Here is a 21,837-nt window from a genome sequence, read left to right as displayed (position 1 = left end):
TTTCTGGGTGTAATTTTAACACACTTATATATTTAATTTACATCTAAACCTTTAGTTATTGTTAAGGTACCAAATGAATAAAGATAAATTCAACTTAATGAGTAAATTTACGGACCTAAATGAATATTTCGAGATAGCGGGCAACACAATTTGTTAATCAAACCGACCACTTGATTAAGTGCCGGCTCAGAGCGAATGGAAATATATTAAAATATTTTAATATTCATGGCCTTCTTATCCTGGCTCATAAAAACCCATGATAAATATATAGTTTCGGTCTCGAAGGATAGTGTACTCAATAAATGACCTGTCCTCGCAACGGTTCATGCACATGCCATTGGAAAAGTTTTCATCGATTTGTGGGATCGGCGGGATGGCGACGGAAACAAGTGGAGTGACAGGCATGTGGTTGGCCAAATTATGGCAACTTTAATTGAACAAACCAATATTAATCAAAGGCCAATGCTCGCCCATTCCCGGGCCATTTAATAAATTGACTACTTCACCGCCGTTCGGCGGAAGAGTTGGTTTTTCGCCTGGTCAATGGGTGGATGAATGGGTGGTTCAGTCCATAATATATGTGTATAAACAGTTATTTGGTAGATTAAATAATCAATTTTAACCACGCCCCGCAACACGCAGTTGGCATAATAAATTCAGCTTGTTTAACATGACAGACTGCCTGAAGTGGTGGGGGATTCGGATTCGGAAACGGATGGGGATGAGGATGGGGAAGCCCTGCAATATGCCATTTATATGTGGGTCTTTTGAACACTTACCACTGAGCAATAACTCTGAGATTATAATCCAGCTCAACGCCAGCATATTGAATGCCGTATGCAAGGCTCCCGGTCGGCAGGCGCTGCTCATTCTCCGTCCTTTTCGTCCTTCTTCTGGCCGGCTCCGTATCCTTTGGCTGGCCATGTCTGTTTGTTGCCGCTACAGTCGCAATATCTGCTGCTGCTTCTGTTGCTGCTGAAAAAAGAGTTGCAGTGCATGAGAAAAAGTTTGAAGCACCATATAATCATATTTGAGATGATGCTTTCAGGCTTATTGATAACTGGCTGGCTACTTGTCAAAGTTTCAGCAGTAGCAGCAAATTGAAATGTTGCTCTTCCATCTAGCCCCATCTTCAGTCTATTTATCCGCTCTCTCAGTGCGCTTTGTTTCAGTCTATATCTCTGCATTTTGTACCACGGAGTACATTCTATGTCCTATATGTGTCCCACCTCTGCCGTTTGACAACTTTCTAAGGCTTTCAATGACACGCGTCCGTAAGTTTCAACAGCTCGACGTGCTTAAAAAGTTTGCAACAGGACAAAAACCTTTAACTAAACAGCACACAACAGGCGATTCTCTGTGCGAGTGAGTGTGCGTGTGAGCCAAATGGCATTAAGCATACGCAGCGTTCGCCCAGACGAGACCAGACCAGACCAGACCAGAGCAGACAGATGCATCAGAACACCCACTGATTGACAGGCTTTATTTGGCATACAGGAGACTGAGGCGGTGCGTCTGTGACAACTGAAATAGATTGTATATGTGAACAGTGGACAGAGAGGGAGATCTCGAGAACAGGGTGGATACTAGTGACCAAAACATTGAAAACAATTGTCAGTTGCTGGTTGCATTTGTAACTTGGCTGACAGGACAAGACGTCTGCGTCGTGTATCAATTAGACCGCAAAATCAGCAAGACCAATTGTTTGGCTTCCATTTGGCCGCAAAAACAGAAGCTAATGGTCAAAAGTTACAAATGGCCCGCAAGCATACACTGCACATACAGATACAGATACAGAAGCGGAGATACTGCGGTACGGACCAGGATATTTTGATAATGATATCATCATATCAACGCATTAACTCAAGGCGCCCTAAGCACATAAGCCTGGGTCGGGGCTTATATGTCATTTACTGCATCGTCTTAAGGTCGAGTGCGCAGAGCGTTTTGCTTCCAATTTTGAATGGCAATCCCTCGAAATAAACAGAGAAAACCAGAACTAAAGACAATCCCCAGAGTTGGAGCAATAAAATGCCATTAGCCTGGACGGGGGACCTCTGCTCTCCAATCATTTTGTGCTCTTAAGCAGGCGACTCAAAGTTATCGTCGTCGTAGTCCCTCTGCCTCAAAAACAACAATCGCATTAACCTACACAGCCACCCACTGGATGAAGGACCTCGGACCAAGGACGTAGGACGAAGTGTTGCCTTTGCATTTTGCATGCCCAACGACCTTTCCTTTCGACCATTTCGAGCATATCGTTTTGCAAATTGTCCGGCAGATTGAGACACATCCTCATCGATTTGTTTGCTTGCGGGTTGGTTTTCTGGATCGACTCCGTTAAATGCCCTCATGTGAGCATTTAAATTAAATTTAAATATTATTGTAGGCAAGTCGATTATGTTCGGGTCATCATTTTGAACTTTAATGTTTCGGTGTTATTGTTTGAATGGCCTGGCCCGGAGCAGCAGGCGTTCTCTGACTAATAGCCTTTCTGTTTTCGGGGCACTAAGGGAAATTATTTTGCGGTTGCGTGGTTGTGGGCCTGATATCCTCTGATGTTCCTCAGCCCCTTTTGTATTACCAGCCATTGTCTTTGTGTTCTCTGGCATTAGGAATTCACAAAATTTGTAGTCCGGCTCAAATTTGATAAAAACGAATTTCGAAATATTTCATTATGATTTTAATTGAAATTTCTCCGCATAGTAAATTTCTGGCCCAACCCAAATCCTTTTGTGCTTCGAAGAGTTAAATAAGATTGAAATATTTCATTTAATGTATGTGTGCGTGCCGTGAAAAGCCAACCGAGCTCCGTAGATCATAATAATAAACAGAGTAAATTAACAAAAAATATTATTCGGCGCCTTTCTAGAGGCATCAAAATTTCTTGCCAGACATGAAAACGTGTGTAATTAAAAAAGTTACAGCTTCAGCTAAATAAAATGTCCAGTGCAGTGCATGTATATGTGTCCGATTAACTTTTTTAAAGTGCTATAAAACAGTTGATTATGGCGTCATTAACGCAAATCTAAGCGCTGGGGAGAAATAATCAAATTAATTTTTTATGTACAAAGTTTGCAGTTTGCCAATAAGAGCCCAGCTCATCATAAGCAGTCAGCTCTGAAAAGGACGCTTAACCTAATGGGAAAGTCGGTGGTTGGTTGACGAGGGAGGGGGTTCCGGGCGGATTTGAATTCTTTTGGAGCCAACCGCTCGTGACGATGGCTACGATGCCAAGGACAAAGGACAATGCCGGTTATTCAAATTCCGAGAAGAAATTCAATTGAAAGTCAAATCAAAACAAAGCAAACGAAAATCCGTAATTGACAACATTTCAGCTGATAATGAGCACTTTGCCAGGGGGCTGACAAAATCGAAAACCGATGGACGGGGGCAAAAGTATCTGTACGCGGGGATATCGATGGAGTTGAAATCGAATCAAATCGGAGGGGTGGACACGTCAGCAAACCCATCAAAAGCAGTGGCCGAGCCAATTTAGATGATTTTCTGAAATGACCTGAAATAGTTCGCAAAACGCAATCGATTGTTGTATGGCTAACAACAGCTGCACTCAAATTAAAAGTATGTTTCTATGTTGATATATAGAAAATGAGTATCTTATAGATTTCTCAGTGTTACATATTTTCTTAAAGTGGACTATTTATTTACGTTGACTGCCCTCTTGTATTTTTTGGTGGTTTTCTAACTTTTTTTAAGTGTAAACAATAAGTAGTTATTGGAGAGCAGTTGCTGAGCCAGCATCAGGTAAGCCCAGTTGTCTGTCCAGTTAGCATCGATTTTGGAGCTATGATGCCAATCGCCGACACTTGAGCTACCGAAAATTGGCATTGTTGTAGGGAGAAAAATGGGAAACAGGGAAAGTGGAACGGCTTTAAGGCCAGAAGCACTTAAAGGATTCAGTCAGCTGTGCCGGCCCTGAAACTCATTCATTTCGCTGATCCACTTTGCTAATCGCCCGCTGTCAGACGGAGCATATACACCTAAACAATCGCAAATCAAGAGAAATCGTTGCTATCATACGCACACACTTATAACGCATTAAATGCGTCCTTGATTGATGCGACACTTGCTCGAGGGCTTCTCATTAGGTTTAGTGCCCGTGCGAGGCGACTAGAGCACTTGTGCTACTGTTGCTGCTGCTGCTCCTCCGGCCTCTCTTAGAGCTCCAGCCTCTAATCAATCAATCAGTGTTTATGCCACATCCTCCTCGCCGGAAAGAAGGCCCTTCGCTCTGCTCCAAGGACCAAGGACAAACGAATCGAAACGAGACGAAACCAAAATAAAAGAACTGAAAGCAGCAGAAAGTACATAATGAACAAAGCGAAAGCGAGAAAGAAACTTGGCGAAACAATTGCCCCGCTTGATGCGTCGTTTGACGAATGCCCGACGGGGTCGGATCTGAATCCAGATTCCAAATACGGAATACTATAATCGGTTCCGTGCCACTGGTTAGCCCCCATCTTCTTTGGCTCGCTTCAAAAGAAAGCCGCCAGCCATTGGCCCCCAAAAATACCCTTCAATGTTTGCTTTTGTGCGGCGTTGGCGTTTTTACAACTTCCGTTTTTCCGTGAGGCAAGGCGAGTTCATCACAGGTTCCTGATTGCCAATGAAGGATTAATGCTGCTGCTGCTCCTGCTGGTTAGGAACACTAGGGCCACGCTTTGATTGCAGCAGCGTTTGGCTGCAGGCTGAAACCCAACTAGGATCGAAGGAGCCAGGAGCACGACCATTTGCCAGGATACAGGCGGCGGAAGCTTTGTGTAATGGCACAAAGGATTGCAAATTGCCAAGGCACTTCCTGCAAGGACATTGATTTCTTTCCCCTTTTTTATGCCAAGCCTGATCAAACGGTCTTCCTACTTCCTCCGCCACTTATGCATCTTCCACTCAAAGACTTGCTATTGCCCAGCTTTGAGGTGACACGCCTCCTGTCTCCCGTCCACCACCCTCTGTTTCCCTTAATTATGCATGACTCACTAATGAATTTAGCCGTAATTATTTGCAGGCAGCTGCGATAGCCGACCGCCGAAGACGTGGTCGTGAGAGTCCGTTGTTTCGGGTCAATATTTAATCAAAACGCCGATTGCGGTTGTCACTCTGACTTGGGCATCCGGAGGTCCCGAGCCCTAATTAGCCACTGCACGTCTCTTTGACGTCGTGTGCGATTGTAGTCTCATCCACTCAGGCGTGAGGTGGCAACCGAAATCTGATTAGATCTGCCCGGTGAATGTGCAATTTAATCGCCTAACTGGTTTCGAATAGCCTCTTAATTAGCATGTGGCACTAGGTTATAGATATGAAACAGATATTGTGGTATAGAGTATTGATAATTTTTTCAACTCTAAAAAGTTCATATACAATACATTGTTTCGCTTAGCGTTCCATGGGCATTCTTAAAAATAATCAAAACTAAGTTAAACAGTTATTTAAACATCTAATTAATTTCCTTGCATTATTTGAATACTCAGACTTTGTTTACCCAAACGGTTTCGATTAACCTCTTTATGAGCATTACGCATTAAGCATATTTCACAAATAGAGCTGTTATTCAGACAAACTTGCTGTAGCCTCTAGGCGTATATGTTTATAATTTAATCTCTTGACTTTAATTTATTTTCCAATATCATATAAATGCGCCAGGCCCGAAGTTAAACTCTTAGCCGTTAAAAGCTATTGCCAAATTGTGGCTGATGCTATAGAATGTATTTGAGTTGCTGAAATTCGAGTTGTGTCCAATTTGTTTCCGCCCATTCTGACACGAAAACTTTATCATTTAGTTATTATTGCACCCAACAGCCACTCGTTGAGACGAGTTGACAATTTTAAGGCCAAATAGTTTGGCCACCCACGCAGAGAACCAAGTGCCCCGCACCCAAATGAGAGGTAACCGAAAGCCATTTGAAGTTTGTTGTAGCCAACCCAGGGACGGGCAACATAGAAAATGCATTTGAAACTCGAACTGTGAACCCCGAAACCGATAAATCACACAGTGAAAAACCGGCATTAGTACATTCCGAACAAAAGAAACTTAAAGGATTCACGCCGCCTGTCCGGTGGCTGTCAGGAGTTTGGCCAGAAGGCGGCGATGTGATTTCGGGGGCGACTGTCCTCAAAAGGGCGTGGCATGGGCGGCCAGACGGATGGGCGGACGGACGGAGACCAGACGCCGGGACGACGGACTCTGTTTGCATTTGGCGCTGGTCGCCGACTATTTATGAAAATAGTTTGTGGAGCAAGTTCCATCCATGGCATCGCAGCAGCCCCATCTTCTGTGTGTATACTCTATGTAAAAGTTTCCTAACCACTGGCTGCCAAAAGTTGTGCAAATTGTGGCCGAACAATGGACGGCAGCTCTGTGATTTCTCGGTTTTAATTTCGATGCCTCGGATTGTTTTTTGGGTTTTCGGGGATGACAGAGCTAATCATGCCAGTCGCTCATTTTATGCACGAGCAGCACTATTCTAGCTTCCTCCAGACGGAGTTTTGCATAATTAAATGACCCGCGGGATCGCCGTGCTTTCGGTTTCAACATCAAAGTCACGCATGTGAAGTCAACTGTCTGTGGGTCTAATTCTTAAAGGCGCTAAGGATTCTCCTGCCGATTTTGCCTGCCGTAGACATGTTAATTTACCAGGCTTGGGTTAAATTTATACAAGGCACCCATTTTTTCCCCTGTTATTTTGAGCATATTTGTTTTTTGGAGGCCTGGGGGTGCCGAAAGTTTGTGCGTGAACCGTCGTGGCTGGTGCTGCTCAATTTAGTTAAACGTAAATAATTAATTACCTGCCGTTGCCTGAGTTATGAAATGCGCAATTAGGCGCGTTTAATATTTAATTAAGGGCCAAACGGCAGAGCGACAAAAAAGGAAACCCGGAGCAACAAAAAATCCGTAACCATTTGCCGTAGTATCCCGGCAATCCGCCGCCCGGTGAGCACGCAAACACACGCTCCTGGCGTACGAATCCCCGAAAAGGGGCGTGGCTGTTTATCCACGGGAGTGGGATTGGTTGGGCATGGGTGTGGAGCGGATGAAGTGGCTGGATTAAGTGGCAGCTTAAGAATAAACAGGAAGAGGCGGTCTGGGAAATGGCTCCTTCCACCCGGGAGTGACTAAAACATTGCTGGCCAGTCGCCGGACCCCAGTGCGTATACTTGATTTGTGTGCAAGTGTTGGTTAAAGGCAAGCTTAATGCTAAGTAGAAACTGGAGATTAGGAGCAGCATCAGCAACTCCAGTCCAAGGCGGCGATAGTAAACTAGCGGGATCTAGGGAAAAACATTAAAGAGCGCCCACACAAATGACGGAAGTTGGATGGAAACAGAAGAACGGACCATAATCTTTAAGTAACATGGAGTTCAGCATTCCCGGCGGTAAAGGAAATGGATTTTTCTTGTACATAATCCAGCGCAAAACTAAGTAAACTATGGCCAGTGCAGTAGAGCGAAAATGCAAAGACTGCATGGTGGGAAAATAAAATCTAATTTTCTTGTCTTAAACTATTCGATCGGATTATGGTGTCACGAAGACTGATAGGTTTTGCTCGGTGTTTGCTGAAAAATTTGGGTTTTTGTATTCCGCAACATGCATATCCTTCAATTGGATTTCGTTTGACCTCCTTCCTTTATTTTTCTGTGATTGGTATTATCTAAGGCTTAAGGCTTTTCTATTTACATTTTTCATAGTGTTTATGACATAAAGATTTCAATAATGTTTCAGGCTCATAGAACCGTTCCCCTTCATATATTTTTCCATGCTCATGGATAGCAACATTGTTCCTTAATGACGAGCATTTGCCTATTAGTAGGCCTCTTTAGATTACCCAGCTACTTGGCCCCTGACTCTGGATAGAGATAAAGTGGAAAGTCGAGGGGGTGCAGTCCTAACAGCCCGATAATTTGCCTCTGTCCCGGAATTTTTGGTTAGCTCTTAAGCAGCCGCTTCCATGTCGTTTTTTTTTTATTTTACACTCATTAAAAGATAAACGAGACAAGCTAATGACTTTTGGGCTAAGTAGTGACTGGGCCTTGACAAGGGGTTGCAACAGTATGGGAGGAGCAGCTTTCCTTTGTGGAAAGGGAAGGGGCAGAAGGGAAGTGACGAAAGCACCAGCGATGGCAATGAAGTGAAAAGAAAATGGCGGCTGCGTTTCCGCTACAAGCCGTTAAATTAAAGCGGAGAAAAAGAGAAAGCCAGAGATTGCGAATGATAGGGATTGCATGTCGGAGACAGGCGAGTGCCGGGCTGTGGGCGTGCCAGCCCAGAAAAAGGCGCGACAGATAAGATTCGTTTATGACACCCACGCCCCCAACATGCCACAAATTCACATACAGTATTTCCTCGTTCTCCATATATTTCTCTCTCAGTCCCCATGTGCTTGTGTGTGTGTGTTTTTGTGCACGTCGCAAGACAAATGCAAATCCCTGGGTAATTAGGAGTTGTGTTCATGTCGTCGCGGTAATAGTTTTATGTTGCCACATTGTAGGCGACACGATGCGTGGCATCATGACAACCCAGCCCTGCAGCCTTATGCCGAGATTGAAGCCAACCACCCCAGTCGTTTTGGGGTTAATGCTGGCCTGCGTGACATCCTCGCATCCTTTTTCATTTGCCTTTGGTCCCCAGCTTGCTCATCAGGCACTGACTGCATTTAATTTGATTAGCAAGCCGAAAATATACGCTTTCATTAGCCCACGCTTTTAATTCAATTCAAGCTAATTTTTTGCGCCAAAGAGAAAGTTACAAAGTTGCCAAAAAACATTGTTCGCCCCGCTTTTAGCCTCGTCCCCTGGGTTTTTTCTTTGGCTTAAGCTGAAGTTATGTTTCGTGCTGTTGGGGCGAGGACTATATAGTGGGATAAAGGAATATTTATTTTATTACAAATTTATGATTTTGTTTTTTCTCTGCCATGGCTGCCGCCGCTGCTGTCTTACATAATAGAAAACGGAAGCGGAAGCGTGAAATGAGCTTGTGATTAAACATCTACCGCCCACACAAACACTCGTTTAAGCAATGGCCATGCAGGTGGAATCGCATCCGCCGTTTCGGTGGCATTTTATGACACGAAACTCATAACTTTTTCGTTGGGTAGATGCTTATTTTGCTCAAAAATCCGCGTCACCCACATAAATATCGTCCGAAACTCACCCACACAGACAGACATACACGCACACACATAGCCACTGGAGGAAAATAATGTATAGCTCACTTCTAGGCATAGCATAGCCGCAAGATAAAGTGGCATTTGAAACTTGTGCTCACTATTTCTGTGTTTTGGCCTTGTTTTTCCTGTTCTCTGTGCCTTTTGCTCTTACTATATATATATGTGTGTGTGTTACTGGTAAACTTTTTGCCAAGATCGCGTCACGCCTGGAAATGAAACTTTTCCCTTTTTCCCCCGGCAGTTTCCGCTTGCTTAGTCGCCAAATGAAAGGGGCGACGAGTCTCGAAAGTGCACCTTTTTGGGTGATCCAAGCATCCCTCCATTTGGTTCATCAGCGTAAATGTCAAAGGGCTTTGTCATTGGCGCCACTTGACTTTGTTAAATGTTAACAGTTTTTATCTGCTGGCGGTTAATACGCGGCGCTGCCTTACTCATAATTTATAGCACGAAATAATGTGCCATTAAAAGTTTCGCCGGAAGGCAAAAGAAGTGAAAAGGAAACTGGAAACGAATGAGGAAAGGCGGCGCCTCGAGTCACAGCTGCCACAAATAACTTTGCATGCACGTGTTGAAAACGCCAGCGATACAAATCTAAGCCAAATGGGGTGAGATGGATGCTCGGACTAAGCTCAAAATGAAATCAACGCCGGCAGATAAAAATCTTCTGCTATGCAAGCTCGTTAATACATTTTTGATGAGACACACACAACAAGTGGCAGGCGGATGGACAGCAAGTTATGAGGAAAAGTTCTGGCCCTTCCGCCCAACCAACCTGGCCAACAAGCACACACTCGGTGCTCTCTGCTCCCTGACACAGTTTTCTCGACTCGACGACTGGCTTTTGAAATGTTTTGCCTGCGCCGCCATAAATCAGAAGCAGAAAACTGAAACTAAAAGCCTGCCCGCAGATGATGGGGGTTTTCACGGGGACGGTGCTGGAGATGGTGGGCGGAAAACTACAGTTAAATATGTTGTAACAAATAAAGTACATCAGTTGGGCAATGGCATCGCACAGTGTGCGCCACGATGAGGATAAGGATGCGGTAAGGATTCCTCTTTCTGCACGGCAGCTCATTCATATTTATGGCATTTTTGCATTCAGCCGACATCATTTCGTAATGTGAAGAGCTGTTACCGACCTTACTCTGTCAGGTCCTTTAAGTCCGTGCCATTCCATTCCATTCCTCCTCCGGCCGTTTGTTACACAGAAATCATGGCAATTGGCACGTTGCTCATACGCCGCGTGGGCCCACTCACACTAGCACTAGCACACAACTGGACCGGACTGGTGCTTATGTGCCCCCGTGCTCCCGTGCCCTCCTGCAATCCCTGGTCATTTATGAAGCTCATAAATTTCACAAAAATTTTCCCTTCGGTTTCTTTGGCAAAAATTACTTTGCAAAAATAAAGGAATTGTCTAATAAACTTTGCAATAAATTCGAACATAAATTTTATACACACAGCACGGCAGTCGAACTTCAAGCGTTAAAACTATGCCAACAAAAGCCATTAATTCCAGTCAGCAGAAATGAAGTAAAGTGTCAGTTATGCCGGTCGGTCGGTGGGTCGGTAGGTGGGAGCCGGTTTCCATCGAGGGGTCCACAGGACTTCGAAGGACTCCGGAGGTGAGCAGGCTGAGCTGAGACAGCGGAAATTAAATGCTGCCACTGGCAGTTCCCCTTACACAACTCCACCTCCCGTTTATGCTATTGGTTTTGCTGTTTGCGGAGCAAAGAGGCTTGTCCAATGCCTGCTACTCATAATTAGATGATTTAAAGTTATCGCAAAAGTTGCAGCTGCCTGGCAGGGACTGCAACCTGAACAGGTTGAATGGCTTGTGAGGTGGCACATTTGATGGGAGGGCAGTGGAAAGGCGGTTCGATTCACTTTGCCGTTTGCCAAATGTCTCTCGGAGCTTAATTGCAAAGTTTTTGCCATCGGAGTCGACGCTGCTGCTGTCCAAAGTGATTTCGCTGAACTTTGGCACATAAATTATGCGATTTTTAAACAGCCAGCCATCTCGGAGTTTTCAGCACTCCGCGCTTGGTTAGTGCGGGCTGTTCCTGTTCCAAGTTGAAGAAAACAAATACATATAATTTGGCATTCATGAAATTCACTTTGCAACGTCTGAAAGTTCGAATGAGCCGCGGGCTCAAAGTAGCCTTGCCTTTTGCTCCTCTGCACTTTTTCGCGGGGCACTAATGTATAATGAGGACACACGAATCTGATACTGATGATCCCATCGCGCTAGCGCTTGCGTGTATGTGTGAGCATGTGTATGCCGGTCTATGTTTGCAAAAGCTGTGTAAACATCGCACAGGGCGGAGCAATCAGGACATTGAGCGGAGCAGAGAGCGCAGCGCAGAAGGACTCGTACAAGTTTTTAAAAGAAAATAAGTAACTTTTTGACAGCCTGCTCTGCTCACACACGCCGGCTAAACTGTTGTTGCTTCCTCTGTTCTTAGCCCTTTGCACAAACCAAAAGAAAAAGTTTGTTATTTTTTATAAAAAGCCAACTCCCTTAGCCTTTTGCAAAAAGCCAAGCGTTGATGCCTCGCTGCTCTCTGTATGCTCCGTGTTTATCTGGGCGACGAGGGTGTGTGCCGAAATGGCAAATAAATTAAAATAAAGGCCAGAATATGGAGGATGGTTCCCAAAGTTGGCGCATATTGATGGCCGGGGAAGATAAGCGGGAGAACTCGCTGTCTTAGACAACTTTTTGGTCTATTTGTTTTTGCTCTCCAGCACTAAGTGGCTTTTGAAATCCTGAAATACAGTCTTCATAAATTGGGAAATCCACAAATCAGGTATGCCACATATTTTATGAAAGGGACAGTTCACTTAAACACTCATTCTAGTTCTCGAATTCCAGCTTTAAATACTGGAAAATAAATGGCTTTAAAATTTTAACTCAGGTAGCAAAGATGTTTTTCATTGTATCAGTGTGACAGTGGCAAATAGTGTTTTGCGTCTATAAATTAAAATGGTTTCTGGAGAAATATATTTTTTGTCGTTGCCAAAACAAGGACATAAATTTATTCCAAACGAAAAGTGCACTTTCTTATTTGTTTGTCTATGCTATATGTCCTTAATCCCTTGTTGGTACTCTTGCGCACGCAATCGAAATTTAAAGTTCAAACTTTCGAATTTCTAAATCATGCCTTGTTTTTTTTTATACAATTTCATTGGGTTAGCATTGACAGAAAAAAAGTATCGAAATGTATTTCTATGTACACATAAATTAAGAATATCATTTTAGCCCCAGAAATTGTTTCATTTCACATATGACTGGGCTCTTGTTTGCCTACGTTTTTGTTCGATTTGGTGTGCGTTTGTTTTTTCCGCTTTCTATTTGCTCACAGTTGAGAGCAATAAAGCCGCAATTTGTGCGTATACGTAACGTGCTCAAGAGTCGCACCTTTTACGCATATGTACGCACTCGAGCTCGAGTTTTTCCAGAAAAAATCCGCCGACACCCCGTCTGAACGGAAATTGCCTTATCGCTGGGCCGTCGCACTTCAATCAGCGGTTAACTTGGCTGCCTGTTCGCCTGGAATTAACATGACACATTTGACGCAACCCCGCTGCCAGCACGATGTCTTTATCGCGACGATACACTTTGTTGTGCCTTGCAAATGAGCATTACTTGATTACCCGCAATTATTGTTACTGCAGACACACTCACGCATACCCACACTCTTACACACAGCACGCACACACACACACTCGCAGACAGGAGCGTGGAAAGGGGCGCATAATTGCCGCATATGCGAAATGAAAACTCTGCCGGCAGCATACTTGACATTAGTGCGGTGGCTGCGAAAATTTTAGGTCAAAATGCTGGGGAAAACAAAAAGCAGAGAAAGTACTGTAAATGCGCAAAAGTCGGTGCACTACAAAAAATAAGAAGAAACGAAAGAAATTTGACTTTAAAAGTAAACTTTTAGCATTGGTCTGCACAGTTACGTTTTTAATTAATGGCTAAAAAGTAAGTCACTTTAATAAATTAAGAAAAATTTAAATAAAAGTACAACATATATGTAACATAATAAATAAGAACCATATCTTCAGAGGTCATTCACCTTTCACATACACTTTCAAAGCGCCGAACTTATTTTTTCCAAGTGTTTTCCTGTCTGTGTGTTAGTGCTTTGTATATAAATGCTGCCTCTGCTCGGAGCAGTTATGCTCTGCATTTAATTACAGTTGCGAATCGCGGCCTTTTTTCGAGGCAGTCGCGAAAGTTTTCGCTCGGCCTCCACAAGTTGCACATTGCTTGTTGCAAGCGGCAAGTTGCGCTTTGTGCCAGCCTAAAAAACCCAAACGCATTTCATTAACACAGCTCAACTTCACGGCAACAATACCAGCCGTAAAAGGAGCAACAGGGGCAAACAGGCGGAGAAATTAATTTTTTGCCTGCGTTCAGCATGTCGCCAAACATTTAGCAGGCTCTTGTAGTGAAAGTGGGTGGTGGAAAGTGGGTGGCACTTCAGCCCTGAGCCAAAACTTGCCACTCACACTCACACACGAGTGCGCACACACTCACACACATGCAGAATCACACTCACAGTCGCAGACACATGCACTCCAAAACGCTGACGACCTCAATTTTCAGCGCATAAACACTTTATGCAAAATAAAAACGCTTTACTTTGTGCAGCGCATTGACCGAAATTTATTTTTATACCCACCCATACACACGAATACAATGCCATAGAAATACATGCAAAAATATATTTTAAATAAATCAAAATACGCAGAAAAATCCATTTAAACAAATGCGCCCCACAAAGAAAAGACAAAACAATTTGTCCCTAATTGGCCAGTGGCGCCCGAAAACTGGCCACAAATGCAAAATAAAACCGTAGTGTGGATTCAACTGAAAAGGGGGGCAATAATACAGCAATTCTAGCTAGACACAGTCAGTTAATATCTAAATGGGTAAATTGAAGCATCATAGAAACCGAAGCGGATATGCTCTTCAATTCGAGAGATAGCTAAATAGGATGTCAACTTTTAATATTCAGTTGAAACATGTTAGAATGTTTTTGTGGTTTGATTCTTATTTTTATTTCCTGAAAGCCAAATTAAGTTGTTAATTATAGTCATTGACTGAATTACTAATGAGTATACAGTACTCATTCGTTATAAATTTAAAAACCGTAGTTCAATACCATTTATAAATCGTAATTGTTTTAAGCAAGTTAACCGACATTTACTGCCAACCGAATCGATATCAAATTGCATTGTATGCTGATCGGTGAATACTATTTTATTTCTGTCGTTAACTGTGCGTGGAGTAAGGGAGTAAATATCGTCATGTCGACGACAAGGATATCGACGGCAGACGCTTGGCGACAGCCGGCCTGTTCGAACATCCCCTTTCGGCCAACATGCCCCTGCTCCTTTGCTCCTTTTGGCCAACAGCCGCCACATCCTGCACATTCGCACACGCAAAATGGGCTGGGAGAAGAAGTCAATACGTTGCCTTAATTGCTTACAAGTTGTTTGCCTTGTTGTTGCCGAGTATGTTTATCGTTTAAAGTCAAGTGAATTGACCTCGGCGCGACTGACCCATTGACCGGGCCGGAGTGCCAATCCCTCCACTCTTCCACATTCTGCTGCCTGGCCCCAGTCAGTCGGCATTGATTTTTATGGAGCTTGGGCTATTGCCGAGATAGAACGACCAGCCGACCACTTTATGACTTTTTTAATTACTTATTTTGCTTAAAATTGTCTAGTGTAGGCAAATAAATAAATGGATCTGTGTGAGTGTGTGTGTGGGGCGCATACACTTGCAGAAAATATGGCTCCGTTTATAGGCAAATAAAATAATGAAAATTGCGATACGAAGAGCTCCATGGAGGCCACCCCAAAAAGTCTTTTGTTTGTCTTTTATTAGGACAGTAAAATCTTCCTTGTTGCTGTTTTTGCTCGCTGTTGATGCTGCTGATGCTGCTTCTGCTGCCACTGCCATAGCTTTATAGCTATATGGCTATATCGTCCTCGTCATCGTCCCGACTGCTAGCCACTTGACCAGGCGCAGGACAATGGGGACAATAACGATGTCGCTATCCCGACCTTTTGTCCCTTGGCCTGGGCAAATTTTTATATAGTTCACCATATTGTTGGGCTACTACTGGCTATCTTTTTTTGTTGCTTCCCTGCTTGGCCTGCAAATATTTTGAGAGGAATGAGGCCAAAAGGCAAAGTCCTGGCCACAGCATAATTTCGAGTGCACAGATCCGAGGAGCAACAAAAACCATGACAAACAAGTTCGCCAGATGCTGTGACTCAATCCAAGTAGCCCGACGTCTAAATGAGAGCCACATGTACATATATATATATAGTATATATCATGTATATGCAATTTAGGGCGTGGCCACACTTTGATTGTCTTCATTTAGTTTGGTTTTATGCTGATTTACTTAGGCCACAGACAGCAGCCATTTACGACCTTTTAACGCCCGCCACGATAAAATCTGAACGTCGATGCTCCCTCACTCGTCCTCGTCCATAAACCCTGGCCAAGAGCCATAAACCTGGGCTCAGACAATGGCTGCAAAGGGTCTTGAAAGCGATTTGCCATTGATACCCCCGCCTAAAATCGCCCAAGAGCTCAAGAGCACTGCACCCTCGCAATGGCCAATTCATTGGTTGCTCACATTTTCGGTGATTTAAATTAATTTCAAATATCATTTCTCACTTGCGGCGCACAAATCGACCATGACCTGCCGCACAGGAGAGTTGCGGTGCCGGCTGGCTAATGAATATTTAAACAGCTGCACGTCCCTCTGGCACATAGAAAATATATGGACCCTTTCAACTGGTTGCCAGGACAGCACATTAGGTGAAATTTTGCAGAAGGGAAAGTTGTCTTGGCGGAAAAAAGTACATTATTTAATCAGTTGCTTTACGCTGAAAAGCCGTCTTCCTTTTATATTGAAAATATAAGTAACCAAATATATTTCATTAAATCAAATGCTCCAGCCAGAGGAGCTGTCTCAATGGGAAAAATCTCAAGGCAATTGCATGGAGTGGCACATGCAGGTCGAGTCCAAACCAAGAAACCAGTTCCTACAAAACCACTTATTTCTGAGATAATATCTCAGAAATCTGTGCACGTTTGATGGCTTTATTTGCGTTTTCCGATCCAATGCCCCAGCTAGAGGCGCGCCTTTAAAGTAATTAAATTCTCGTGGTATTACGCATACGCCACATGTAACAGCTGAGATACATTGCGGACTGAGTGTTCCTGCCTGTGTGCGTTTGATTGTGCGGCTTGTAACCAGGCCATCATGTCGGCGCCTGCTGGCTTGCAAGGGCAGAAGTCTCGATTCTGGTCTGGTCTGGTCTGGCCTGGCCTGGCATGGCCTGGTCTGGGTCTCTGTTTCCGTCTCCGTATCCATCGCCTCCAACCGCCATCCTCTTCGTCATTGCCATCATCTCATCTCTGGCCGGGTCTCATATCAACAATGTTGCTAAGCTGCCAGCTTCAGCTACTCCCAACCGCAGCGGTTTCAGCGTTGAAATAGCAGAAATTTTGATTTTACGACCTTGTTGCCGTCATTAACGTTATTTTATGATGACGCTGATACGACCGCGAAATATTGTGTGCCAGTCAGGCAGCCACACCCACATCCGTGGAGACTGAAGGGCCTGCAAATTGTGTGCGAGTGTGTGTGTTTCGACCAAGTTATTATGTCCTGACGTCTAAGTAAAAAACCAATAAATGTTAATGAAAATACAAGAGACAATGTTTAGTTCGACGAGAGGGAAACGCTTTGGTTGCATGAGGCATCGGACATAAGCTGATAATATTATTGCGCTATTAATGGGCTCAGGTTTTATGGCAGTTTTAATCGCTTTTGTTACAGTTGCCAAAGTCGCAACAATAACTCGACAATAGACCACAATAAAAAGAATTTGGCTTGCGTGCGAGTCTTCGTGTGTGTGTCTGTGTGGCGGGTCCTTTCAGCTTTTTCCTTCCACTTCCCGCCCCCTCTTGCTTTCGATTTTGTATGACTAAGCAGCAATTGCAACTTTTTGCCATTGACCCGAGGCAAAAACTAATTGCAAAACCAAACGCACATCCCAAGTAGCTATCGATCCCGCTTCCTCTTAGGCAGGCCCCCTCTCCCCACGCCTCCACTGACTGGGCGGACAGGTGTGCCGAGGCAGCTGGTGCTGGTGGTGCAAGCAGAAAAGCAATTTAGCAAATTCCTTGGTGTTTGGCAAATAGAAAAGCCAACTTTCAACGGTTCTCAGTCTTTTCTTTCCCGCTTCACGCCGCCATCCGAACAGCATCCTTCTGCAAAATCAATTTTAATGATACCAAACTGCCAGGCAGCCTCAATGGAAAGGAAGCGAAGCGAGTGGTGGCAAGTAAATGGCAAGTGGCACCTCCATAAAATGGTTATCCTCTAACTCATCCTGGCCTCGATTGCAACATATGCAGTCGGCAGTGGGTCGACTTTGAACGTGACCCCTTCAGCCAGAGATGGCCGGAAATTAAAGCTATACCCAAAACTTGCAACAAATAAATCGATTGATACATAAAACCTTTCTAGATTTTAACAACAAATAATCAAAACAATATCTTACAATTTGTAATCACCTTAAAGGATTTTACAAAGAGTAGCTTCAAAAATATGTCTCCTAAGAAAGGCTAAGGTATCTACAATGTATGTAATTATTTGCTGAAAATATAGTTTTAGGGGGAGTTTGCCCAAGGGAAACATGACAAAGTCTGGGGACATCTCATATCGTATTTAATGCGTATGTGTGCAGAGTGTCTTTTTCTTCTTATCCCTTTTTTTAAATATTTCCTTTGAGGGCGGTAAGTCCCTCAACTAAGTTGTTATACAGTTGCGTGCACCTGTCTCTAGCCATTTCCAGGTGCAAGCAGATGTCATTTCTTTTGCTCCTTTGGCCCCCAGGCGAGTACTGGCTTGTCGCAATTAACGTTCGCGGAAATTCCTGGCAGTGGGATCAGAGGGTCGGAAGGAGAGGGCAAACGCATTGGGGCGTGAACAGCACGGAAGTCGTTCGGCCCACACGTCGGATACGTGCTTTAAGGTCTGACCTTCTTTATGTGTGAGTGGATGAGTGGGTGTGTGGTCGTGTGGCTGTGGGTGTGGGTGTGGGTGGGTGTCGCCGAGTATCTGCTGCAAATTGTTGCATGACATTGTTCCATGTCACCCACATACCATCCCATTTCGTCCTTTTTGAAGGCATTTAGTGTTGGGGCTGGGTGCTCCCTTTTTAGCCATTTTTTTGCAGTGACAACTTGCGGCCTACTTACCATTCGCGTGTGGCATATGGAAAACTCGGGGAGTCACAGCAAAACAATTGCTGCCATTACAGTTTGTAATTCGGTAATCAGCCATACGAATCTGCATAATGGCAATCGGAGCTCGTTCCTCTCCGTTGTCCCTGCCAAGTTAGGTTAACATGGCAAGAAAAGTTGCCAACTTTTAATTGAAGTGAAAACGACGATAACGACAGCATTGTTTGGTGGCTGGAAACTGGGAGACTGGAGACTGGGTATTCGTATGGGATCCTGGGAAATGGTATTTGGGATGGCTCTACTCGGCTCGGTAGCTTTGTTGCCAGCCCGCTGGGATATATGAAAAACGAATACGAATATATATGTGTGATGGGAGCTAGCTACAAATACATATGCTGTGTGCGGTGCGGCATTGCAAAAACAGTTGCGGAATTGCTTTTTAAACCCACAGAGCGGCGCATAAAAAACCAGCACAGCCGCCCTCTGGGGGCGTGGCCCAGAAGGGTTGGGTTAAGCCTTTAAAACGTGAAACTTTTGAGCCGCTTCAAGTTTAAGCCAAGCGTATTTGCCTTTGTGGTCGCTCCGTTCCCAGCTGACGTGCAAGCAAAGATCCAACTCGACCCCATATGTATATACATATATATGGGAATATGGCGTTCTGGGCTGCAATGTTGAAGTTTGCACTGCATGCCTGCGTGGGGGTTTCGGGTCAACCTGTTGCCAGGTCAGGACCTCTGGGCATGGAAAGCAGCTGTAAACATTAGACAGGCTATCAATGCGGGCTGCGATACCGGCCTGAATAAGCAGGCGGCCTTGAAACGATAGTTGGCGCGGTTCGCTGGGCGGTAGTGGGTGGATGGACGACTTGTAGCGGGTGGGGTCAACGGGTGGCAACACCCGGCATTGTTTGCATTGGCGCACGCAAATATGTTTGGCAGCTCCAGCTGGGACCAAGGCACGCGCCGGAGTGCGACATTCGTGACGTCGCATCCAAGACCCAGTTCGCAGGTCCACCTACTGCGCCACTCCTCATCCAGGCTCATCCCTGGCCAGCTTTGATTTATTGATTTTAGCCACGGCACACAGCATACCAAATGAGACAATATTTACTAGACTCGCCGCTGGCCCACATGTGGCACCAACATGGTGTGCACTGGAATATATTTTCCAAATAAAGTGAAATTTAATATGAAGATGTTCAAGTGTATGACGGGATTAAATATTTTCAGGCTTTGAAATATGTTGTGTAGATATTTTTAAAGGAGCTGTTCAAAAACCGATGGAATTGCTTCTGGATTTTTTGTAGTGTAGCATAGAAGCAGGATCCCAGCGAGCACGCCTGATATCAGTGTCAGACTTCCATTAGCCGAACTCAATGGACCCCGTTCGTCTCCTGCCCGCTGGATGTTTAATAAGCCCCCGTATTTTAAATATGGAGCAGACGCACAGTTCCCGGATCCGGATTCGAGTGCGGCCGGGCTCCATTTGGGGGGAAAATGACGCAAGTTCAATTAAATCAAAGCCTCAGCATATTTCTTACCCGCTAGACAGTTCCGGCGCCAGACGCCGTCTGCTGGCGGCAGTGTCTGCAAGTAGAAATGGAAAACGAATTAAAATACATTTAAAGCGCAAGTTGCAAAAAAAAGACGAAAATACAAAAAACCTAAGAAGAATGGAAGGGAAAATAAATTGGCCAGCAAAGAGGGAAAAAATGAAAATCATGGAATTGATGTGGGGAAGCCAAGAAAGAAGCACAAGATAAAGCCCATATTCGAATGAGAAATACACTGATTTCGGCACAGAAACAGGTTAATTTTCAATTCGCAACAAGTGCGTGATGGTATTAAAAGCTGCGTGTAATATTTTTATATCAAATTATTTGTCCGCATGCAGGTTATAAATCGAACTGCTCTCTATAATCCCGCTGCTCAATTGCTGAAATGCTTATCTGCTTAAGTGGCAAACGAATATGCCATTCATTCGCTCGTATCGTGATTACAGAGCGCATAAAAAGAAGCCGACAAAGTGTAAGAAATGGTGCCAATGAAACGAAATAAAATCGGAAAAAAGGCGGAGGAAACGAAAAGAATGGGATAAAAAGCTGGAAAAGCTCCTCCTGCATATAGGATGGCAAAAAAATGGGCGACCATGTGGGCGGCGGCGGTGAAGCCGAATCAAAGGCACAGCGCCAGTCCCGGAGATAAGTAAAGAGAGCAAAATTAAATTGGACATTTATCAAGAGATGCTTATTGATGCCCGAAGTGCCAGGCATCCCGCCAGCCAGGACAAACACAAACACAAACACAATCGCAGTCCCACTCACACCATCACACACCCAAGTCAAGTGGGCCGGCAATGTCGCTCAATTATTGTTTTGAGTGAAAAACTTTTATTGCCCGACAACTGGAGGAAAAGTCGAGGAGGCTCCACTGTTAAATCGTGTAATTTAAATGTTGCCCCAGGCAGACCAACAGACAAACAAACGACTGGAACACACGCACACACGGGCATAAATTAAAGTCAGAGGCCCCAAGAGTTCTCAGATCCCAGCCCTTAGGCCGGAGCCCCCACTCTCCAACTCATCCTTGCGGACACGGACTCATCCCCCAGCAGAGGGATCAGCCACTAATTACGGCTATTAGTGGGGGCCCCGGAATAACAGGAGCGCCAGAAACAATTACGGCCCATTTAATCACCTGCTGAAAATGTAATTATGCTGCATACTTTTTCGGGCCAGGCTTCACACGCTCCCCAAAAAGTTTCCGTAGAACAATAAAACAAATAAAAAAAAAACAAAAACCAGCAACGAATTGAAATCGCCTCCAGTGGCATGAAATGTAGCCAACGCGATTTAGAATTTATTGCATGAAATTAACTTTTGCAAAATAATTCACATAACTTCGGGGCGTGCTGAAAGGCCGTCCGAAGTGGCTTAATAAAATAATTTATGGTCGAGGCCGAAGGGCCATCTCAGTTGGCCGGCCACCAACTGCGACGCAGCGGTTGCCACTTGCCACGCCCACTTTTCGGGGAGTTCTGGGTGGTTGCTGCCCAGTCAAGCGGATGAAACAAAGCAAATTAATTACGAGTCAAAGCGAAAAACCTTTGACTCAACTTTCGGAACGCACCTTTACACACACAAATACACACGAAGGACTCGCAATGCCTTTATCAATATCCTTTTGACCAAAACCGGGGAGAAGAGCAAACAAAGTCTAATCAAATGCGACAGCAGCTGCCTGCCTCAAGGAGTCCGTGTGCCCGGTGATGCGTGCCTAATGTGGCAAAGGGGCAGGTCCGTGCTCCATCCCGATTCGATACGGCTGATCCGGCTTTTTCACTCCCCCGAAAACTAAGCCCGGCCACT

The 21,837-nt window shown here is 44.6% G+C and overlaps 1 protein-coding gene and 1 long non-coding RNA gene across 4 annotated transcripts in view; one reads left to right on the top strand and one right to left on the bottom strand.

Annotated features, from left to right (window-relative positions):
- LOC116801627 overlaps positions 1–21,837 on the top strand; it is a 127,182-nt gene that overhangs the window by 28,170 nt on the left and 77,175 nt on the right. The window lies entirely within an intron of this gene.
- LOC6618761 overlaps positions 1–21,837 on the bottom strand; it is a 57,477-nt gene that overhangs the window by 12,751 nt on the left and 22,889 nt on the right. The window contains exons 2-3 of one of the 2 annotated variants that reach the window (XM_032722411.1): positions 20,011–20,056; positions 780–975 (exon numbers count right to left, since the gene is read on the bottom strand). In XM_032722411.1, coding sequence (XP_032578302.1) covers positions 780–924 — 145 coding nt within the window. In that variant the 5' untranslated portion in view covers positions 925–975; positions 20,011–20,056. The remainder of the gene's footprint in view (positions 1–779; positions 976–20,010; positions 20,057–21,837) is intronic. The other variant, XM_002042983.2, reaches the window with a different exon arrangement.

The sequence above is a fragment of the Drosophila sechellia genome, chromosome 3R, assembly GCF_004382195.2.
Source record: "Drosophila sechellia strain sech25 chromosome 3R, ASM438219v1, whole genome shotgun sequence".
Classification (NCBI taxonomy): Eukaryota; Metazoa; Arthropoda; class Insecta; order Diptera; family Drosophilidae; genus Drosophila; species Drosophila sechellia.
This window is presented reverse-complemented; position numbering and strand designations above follow the sequence as displayed.